This window comes from Diadema setosum, chromosome 11, assembly GCF_964275005.1.
Source record: "Diadema setosum chromosome 11, eeDiaSeto1, whole genome shotgun sequence".
In the NCBI taxonomy this organism is placed as follows: Eukaryota; Metazoa; Echinodermata; class Echinoidea; order Diadematoida; family Diadematidae; genus Diadema; species Diadema setosum.
Genome location: NC_092695.1, coordinates 11305275 through 11314446, shown reverse-complemented (window position 1 = coordinate 11314446; position 9172 = coordinate 11305275). Strand labels below are relative to the sequence as shown.

The window sequence follows — 9172 nt, the reverse complement described above, 5'->3', positions numbered from 1 at the left end:
TCAATAAATAAATGTTGATACACAATATAATCTAATCAACGGTAGATGTGAAACCATTGTGTGTTTAATACAAGTTGAATACAAATTAAATACACAGAAATTGACTGATGCAATATAAACATAATAGTTGCGATGTGAACTGTTATTTGCAACATGCTACTGTAAAAACGGGTATAGGAATTAGAATCAATCGAGATAATGACAATTTAACTTTTACGGACAAAGTTATATATATCAAACTTTAATAACACTGCGATTCTGCGGGATTAGATATGTATAATTTCTCAGGCTGACTTAAATTGTTCTTTATTGTATGAAATACCTGGATACGTTCACTCTTTAGTAGATCTTTAAAACATTTTTTTTTTTCTGCTGCTTTCTCGAGCAAATCGTCTGCTAATCCCCCCTTAGCTGTCAGCCTTTGTGAAGACAGCCATCGATATTCCTCATCAGTCATGTAAGGTCATGGCGTGCAGTCATTTGTGACTATTTCAGCTGGCATTGATTGTAGATAGAACGGTTGAACAATCAGAGGGCTATGGGGAGGATGCGTTCTTCGAACCGTGAGAGCAGCAGATAAATATCGCTGTGCCGGGCTATAACTCTGACGATGAATCTCGGTGGTGCACACCAGACACCAGAAAAAGCTTGGCAGCCAATCCTAACGTGTGCTGAATCGAAGGCTGTGACTGCGATTCGCTCTGCCGACCAATCACCGCACGTCAAGCGTTACGGCAGTCTTGGACGCATGCGCTGCATGAGCGGAAAAGAGGATAGACGCTCTTACTCTCCCTGCAATCTGCGTCAGTTGCGATGCTTCGTTCGCACGGGCACATCTTCACAGCGAAGTAAATGTTGCCTCTGACTTCTTGCTGTTTGACTGAAACTCCCGCACCACCCAAGTCATCATGACTTTTGCTTCTTCATACCCGCATTAGAAAAATACTCGTCGTCAATATGGATCCTGACTGCATAGACAGTTTTAATCTTTCCATCGATGAAATTCCAAGCATGATATATGGACCGGGTCATACCTTTTATATCACAGCTTTCTTGCCTCTCCTCATGGTAATAGGTGTACTCGGTAATCTGGCGTTTATCTATGTCGTGATCAAAATTCCCCGGATGAGAACTTGCACGAACTGCTACCTCCTAAATCTGGCGATATCTGATATCATCTTTCTCCTGATGGCTATTGGTGAGAAAATCTGGCGGTATGCAATGTCTCCGATACTCGATGATGATAATCCTATGGGACGAGGTGGTTGCATCTGGGTCTTTTTACTCTCTGATGCGGCCTACATAGCTTCCTTGTTTTTTATCACCTTCGTATCTGTAGAGCGGTATTGTGCCGTTTGCCGTCCCCAGAAAAAGAGCGAGACTAGTCAGTTCACGAAAACGGCTGTCTTCACATCGGCTTCGTGGATCATATCGGCCATCGTGGCCGCAGCCTTAACTCCCTCTAATTTCATGTTTAATAAGTACTGCCTCCAATGGCCACCGGGACAGCAATTTGCAGACTACCCGACCACGTTCGCGCTCTGCCACCCCCTTCACGATTGGATAGCCGCCTACGCGCTGGGTATGCAAACGATACCATTCTTCATCTCCTTAGTCGTCAACATACTGCTGTATATCGCAATAATACGTGGCTTAAACAGATCGATCGAACGATTGCGCATACACGGCGGTACCAAGGATAATGATACGAAAATGCGCGATCAAGTAGCACGTATGCTGGTCATTAATGGTGCATTCTTCTTCTGCTCGCTGGCCCCATTCGAGTTTGTCTCTGCCTTGAATATGGTTGCGAGAATGTCGGGAGAAAATTACTTTGGCTCCGCAACGGCCAAAGAAGTGCTGTCTTACGTGGGAAGATCACTGTCATACATTAATGCGGTCATCAACCCCATAATTTACACTGTAATGAGTAACCGCTACAGAGAGGCGTTCAAGCAGGCATTTCACATAGGCATGTCACGCTCATCGAAACGACTGATTTCGGGAAAATCTACAACTCAAGCTACCACCCAGGAATACCTCAAAGTCAATCAAGACACGCGAATGTAACTAGTCGAATTCCGGTCAGAACAAATGGATCAAGTGGCGTCTCCCCGCCTCTTGGGAATATTGATCAACCGCATCATTGCTACGCGGAACCAATGCCAGCTGACTACATAACGTGGTGTACGAAGAGCGATAGAATACGCAATGAAAATAATCGTCGCATCGATGATGTCAATCAAGGAACGCTCAGTTTGTGTGGTGGATGGCACACGATTCGTTTTCTCATTAAAAAAAAAAAAAAAAACCGCTGGTGAATCAATAATCGTTTTGAAATCTGCAACAGGAATACGGATAGCAAAATATGAGACTTACACGTCTGGGCTTTTCAAGCTTGTCATGTTTTGTAATGTAATCATTGCGTTACGCTAATGTAGATAGACGAATTTTACGCCTAGCTGCGTTATGTAAAAATGTTTATATTATGATATGAGCTTTACCACCTACAAGACTGTGGTATCACTATTAAGATTTGATGACAGTGGGTGGAATATCGCATTCCTTATGTGTGTATTACAATATACTCAAATATTGCACTAAAACACTTAGCGTTCAAGAACATTTAAATTTATTCAAAAAATCCAACGGCAAAGGATCTGCCTCTAAGAGGCTGATTAATGGCGACTGATTATAGTGCCGCTGGACGGCCAACGAGCAACAATTTTGTTCATTTCATCTTCGAGTAGAAGAGGAGAAGGAAGGGCGGCGATACCGTCGCCGAGAAGTTTACTCAGTAACATGATGATGATATCAGCGATCGATTAAAACAGGGTAGAAACACTGAATCAGCCCGTCGGGAATATAATCGAGAAAAAAAAAAAGCGTGAAAATATTTTGACGACGAGCCCGATCAATACACGTAGAATTCTCGGGAAGATGCGTCCGCCTGTTTCCATCTTTATACGGAGGAGAGAACGCGGCAGCCTTTTTTCCTTACTAGAAAGATGTGACGCACTTCTTTCACCCGCGGGGTCTTTGTGCAGATTTACGGTTTGGGAAAACACGCCTTCAAAAAAAAAAAAAAAAAAGAGAAGAAGATGATGAAGAAAAAGAACATGCTCCAGTGCCACTACTTTCCTGATAGTGGTAAACGGCAAGCGAGAGTTTCAGTGAGTGAGAGCTTGAAGGCGATCCGGCAAAGTCACCAATGTTGCAAAGGACAACAGAGAAGGGGGAGGATATTCTATTCTTGGAAGGCAGACACTTATCGTTTCTAACTAATGACGGACCTTCATTGTGCCAATGTTTCCTAACGGAGAACATTTTTAACCCCTCATTTCTACCGAGGCTGGAAGGGATAGTTTACCAGTCTGACGCCAACGTGAGCCGACAAGTTCCAACGATATTTGTTGCAAAACCGCAGTGAGCTAGATCTTTAAACTTCGAAACACGACCAGGAAGAACGGAATCAAGAGGGTAATACTGTGAGGATTTGACTGGACTAGAAAGAAAAAATATACCGTGTACAAAATGTATCATAGTGTTTAGAAATCAGCAGTCATGTTTTCTATATGAGACGTATATAAGTGTGTCCTAAAAGAGGGAATGCAATTTCACACTTGGACAGATGAACAATTTGGGAAGTAACTTGTCCGATTAAGTACTTTTGTTTGGAGTGCTTATATAGTTTTCTTAGATTGAGATATCATTAAAAGAGAAAGAAGGGAGAAGTTGCTCTCTGACAGGATTGGAACTAATGTACATATTTCAAAATTCAATTCTAATCAGTCATTTATGAGAGGATTTATTGAATTGACGGGGACATAAATTATCTCTCTTCTGTTCCTGATTTAATTTGGAGTGAGGATGCTGCTCTGGCATCACTCGAACAGTACAAAGCCAGTGTTGTGTACATTTTTATCAATGATCACAGTATTTTCACTTCCAGCTTAATTGTAGAACGTACAATTGCACGTGGCTTTTGGGTGATGCAAGAGAAACACATTAACTTTTTTTTTTTTTTTTTTTAAGAACGCCTATCTTTCGTGAGAATGCCTATTTGCCAAACGATAACTTGAGATGATCTATAAACTACTTTGTTAAAAGCAAAACATATCAACTTGTTCTAGGTGGATCCTTTATGGATTCAAAATTTGAAGACTTAAAACTACAGACGTTACAGACGCAGACGATTTGTCTGTTTTTTTTTTTATTCAGACATGGTTAAGTCTCTAAAAAGTATTATGTTTTTCGAAAAGGTAAAAAAAAAAGAAATCATTTCTCGATTCAGGACACAAACAACAAATATATAAATCGAGTTGCTAGGATAATGTGTCTGAAGTATATCTTGTTATGGGACCCATCCCTTTTCATCTCGATCTTTCTGTCTTGCATACTTGCTCCATTCATCTACGTAATCTCCATTTATTTCATCAGACATGATTGCCGTGCAAGCTGCACCACACTTCACGGTACATTAATATTTTCTGAAAACAAGAATGCGTCGGTGAAAAATCACACGTTTCTGCGCGAAATCTGTGTCGATGGAAGCATAATGTTTTGCCCCAAGTACTCCTTCCGTTAAATTGGCATAAAATGTGTCAAGTCAGTAACTTAAATAGGTTACGTCGATGTATACTTCATGGAATTGGATTTATTAGGTCACAATCTGAGTGTGTGTTTGCTTCTTTCGTTGATCTCTGAACAATGTTTTCTGCTTTTAAGTCAAATGCGTCGATTATCGCATTATCGATGACTGGTAAGTCTAGAGGGTTGATGAGGTAGTGACCTTACATTAGAAAATTGCCGACAGAAACGACACATTCAACATTGCAATGAACAATCTCTTTATCCAGCATTTTTTCCTCCAAGTTTACGCTTACGAAATTCCTACGTCGGAATGGTGATAGTCAAAAGTGAATGTTAAAGTAAAGGGGGTTTCACACTGAGCGGCGAATGCATGCGAACGAAGCGAATTTTAGGTGTGTGTTTTTTTTTTTTTAGGGTTCGCTAACAGAGTTGCAATAAAGTAAGTTAACCATATTGTTAACAGTTGCAATCAAATTAAAAAACAGTAATGATTTTCATTACCGCAAACACTTTTTCTTGTCGCAAAGAAATTTTGAATATGTTAAAAATCTTTTTGTGACAAGAAAAAATTGTCTGCGACAATGAAGACTATTTGCGAATTAAATTGCAATTGTTTGCTAAGTTAATTGCAACTTTTTACGAACACCGAAAAAACGCAAAATTAGTTACGTTCGCAAAAACATTTGCAAATATTCGCCACTCAGTGAGATAACCCCTTAATTGATACGAATTGACTGAACAGCCAGCCTCGCGTAAAATTTTGTCCGTTCTGTTTCACCCCCTTTTTACGTTTCTACAGGTCTTTAAGTAATCACAAGATTAAATCGGGGAGAGTGTAGGTTTGCCTTCTTGTGTATGAAAAGAAAAGAAAAAAAAAGGCTTGAAATGATTTCTAAATTGTTCTTAGAAGTTTGACGTTTGGTTTAACAACTGAGTTCTCTGGCCTACACTCGCGGCAAGGAATCCGTTCTGTGTTGGAATCGTTGAAAGGTTGGATGAAATAGTGAGGATTTATCTGTCTACAAATCTGTCTAATATGAGGTAAATATGACTGTGATGCAAGGCAATGAGCAACTTATTCAACCAGTTGATGACATTATTAACGACACAACCAGTCATTCATATTTAATCTTCGGTCATTTATATTGAATCCTCTATCAAATCTCACTGAAGCTTGGAAAGTATGCAGGTATGTTCAAAGTTCGCCCAGTGTGACTGGTTGCAAATGATGAAAACGATTTCACGTTACCATCACAGTATTCCAAAATTGTGTGAACTAGTGGAGATCAATACTTTCTCCATTATTAGATAAAACATATACTCAGTCAGTTTGTGAGATATAACTTTATAGATAATATACCACTACAAGACAAAGATGTCACAAATGCAACATGTTTAATTAAGTGTCTTGACTTTATAGCATTTAACTGTAAACTGATATGTACCATATTTCAACAACGTATAACGAATGTTAATGTCCTCCACTGAGTGTGTATTCGCTCTAGTTCTGTAAAAAGAAAAGTATCTCGAAAAATTAATCATGAAATGTATAGTGCATGCTTGAAAATTGTCTACACAAACGTCCATCAAAAGATGATTTAAGTATCTATAAAGGATATTTTTATATGGTATTTGCTGTTGTTTGTCATGGGGCGTTCATGATGTTTGACGAAACGCCGTGAGTTAACTGCATAGATTATGAGATTAACGCTTCATCCTGAAAATTCACACTTCAATTTATCACGTAATTCGTACAGCACGAGAGGTGGATATTTTCGTGTCATGATAGTATTCTGGATACGCTCATGCTTTAATAGGAGCGGTGTCCCAGTTACAGATACCTTGCTTCTCCTTTCTAGGGATAAAAGACGTCCCCATCTGCCAACACTACTACTTGTCTTCACTTCTTTTTGATATGTTTTCAGTGTCTCGTGAATTGTTGAGTGTTGTTATCAAAATTTATCCCCATTCCTGGTGCTTCAACTGCCGTGGGGCTTATCAATACCGATGTGCAAAGACGTTGATAAACGAGACATTGCTGGGCGTATCGGGCTCGTTTTCTTGCGTGGCGGGGGTCAGTTGATGTCCTCTGTTTGTGAACAGTGTCATTTTGTATTCTGGACTTTCATAATCACTTCCGGGTCATTTTTGTTTAGAATAATTCATAATCTACGAGGGCGCCGCGCCGTGGCGACCATCACATGGTTTATCTGTCTGTGCAAATCAAATCTATCTAAATAATAACTACTAGTATCACTATGAGTAATTGCCTGTTTGGTGTAGTTTGTAGTACCATGCATACTTCTTCTGTACAACTCAGTGTATCAAACTAGTTTTTGTCCTGAAACAATACTGGCTGCACCATTATTGAGAGGTGAATGCATTTGTGGTACAATGAACAATGAATAATCTTTATAAGCATAGAGCAGGTTCTTGAGTCAGTTGTTTCCTTAAAGATCCGCTGACGTGAAAACTGCGGTAAAATTCTTACATCGGGGTTTGTATGTGCTTCGCAGCGGCGCAGCAATTTCCAACTTTGTTGGTTGATATTCTTTGTCATGTGTACACAGGCTCCACTGAGAGAATCATTATGCGCTGATATCTTGGGTTATCCATCAAATGGTAGACACCTCTAGCGGACCAAGCAGGACAATTTTTGGAAACTAGATATTCTACAAATGTCACTGCCTTCAAGAAAATAAGACATTGAATGGCACAGCTATATACAACGTAGCATTCACACACAGGCCAGTTGTGTGTCGGGGGTCCCAGGAGCTTTCGGTGCATGAGCTGCGCGGCAGAGTGCAGGCAACTTTGATCAAATGCATCGAAGTGTGAAGCCATTGCTTCGAATTCTGTTTCTTTCTCCCCGCAGATTGACATAATAACCGGAGATGCAATTCCGAAAGCGGAATAAGTTGGTTTCGAGATAAACACTGTGGACTATGCTGTTGACGATTGTCTGTGAAAATCAGGTCACAGCTTTAAAAATGATCAACTCGTCGTTTTCAAATATTATGTCATTGATCATTTTGAGGTGACTATGGCGTCACTGGAATTACGACACAAATGATCGAACGTTACTTCAATCTCTCTGTGCATATATAGTTCTTCGTGTAGTTGATAGTGCATGCATGCAGTTCTAAAGTGAACATCGAGACAAAGTGTGTCATATTTTCTTTTTGATTTGGTAAATAAAAAAAATACTGCCACAATTCCCTGATTCATTTGATTAGACATTTGTGCTTTTCTGTGTCTTAGTGTCTGATATTATCATCCTAAATGTCAATTAAGCTAATTCATTTATGATTTTTCGAATGTCGTTCATGAACAATATTTCGATATATAACAAATATGCCTAGTCTGATAAGTGGATCACTTACTAATGTTCAGCACGCTTTCATGATCAAGGAAAAGTTCTTCGCAGTTGTTTTGTACAAGAATGGCCTGCAGATTTAAGTGTTCGATTCGACTTTGATAAATTGAGTAATGAAAGACAATAGTGAATTGGAGAAAAAATCTAACTTCAAATAAAGACAAATGAGAAGGTCGCTGAATTGTTCATTCCTTTCAAGATTTCACCGAGGTAATATCTGTTGCATGGCATAAACTTGCTCGCACATAAACCAATTATTTAAGGGATTGATGTCATGAAGTCACAATTCCCCCATTTGTGTTGTGCGCAACGAAATCATCAAAACATCATCTCTTTCATATAAAATTGAGTAACTATAACTCGTTCGGCCTGAAAAGGATAATATCAATCACTACGACATTGCAACATCAAATCTTTCATGAAGGATACACTTCTTTCAACTTTTATTTCATGTTTAGAATGACGAAAAGCTACTAAAGACTTGTGTATGAAGGTCACCGAAAGACTGTAAGATGATAAAATTATTGCCTCATGTAATTTGCACATTGTGTTTGCGACTTACAGTATAACTGTTCCGAGAAAGTATGAGTAATTTTAGATTCCATAACTTTGTATGTTAAGTACGATTTTGATGAAACATTTACTCTTTAGTTGGTTTGATTTGATCTGCCGAAGCATACTTGAACAAGATGTGGGAATTGCTCACCAGTTTTCAAGTTTGATGACAAAGACAGACCTATGATGGTAGACATATGGAAATATCGTTGTAGCCATGTCATGCATGTGGCGCATTGGATTCAGCAGAAATTTCTGTTTTGCAAGGTTAAAAAGATCGAATTGAAAATGATCTGTATTCCTTCTTTCCTTCGCGAGCGAACGCAAGACTTGAGGTAAATGACCCTCAGGCTGTCCATGCAATTCGTCAAATATTCTCTTGATCTTTGACCTTCATTGACTGGTTGCCAATTTGTAATCCTGATATTCTAAAGTCCCCTCGAAGGCAAATCGATATATAATATCATCTGGGCCATCATAGCCCAGCAGTGCTGAAATTGATGATACATGTATTGTTTTTTATTAAACTGTGACAACCAGACGCTCGTCAGAGAAGGGAATAAAAGAAGTCAGTGCATTTTGGGGCTCGTCTCTGATATTGATTACTCCAATCTTATGATCTTCCACAAATGGATTAGCGTTTCTGTG

The 9172-nt window shown here is 39.3% G+C and overlaps 1 protein-coding gene across 1 annotated transcript; it reads left to right on the top strand.

The window, feature by feature from the left end:
• Nucleotides 1-957: 957 nt before the first annotated feature.
• On the top strand, nucleotides 958-2070 carry LOC140235500 (neuropeptides capa receptor-like). Its single transcript, XM_072315524.1, has one exon. The coding sequence runs from the start codon at nucleotides 958-960 to the stop codon at nucleotides 2068-2070; it is 1113 nt and encodes a 370-aa protein (XP_072171625.1).
• The last annotated feature ends 7102 nt before the right edge of the window (nucleotides 2071-9172 follow it).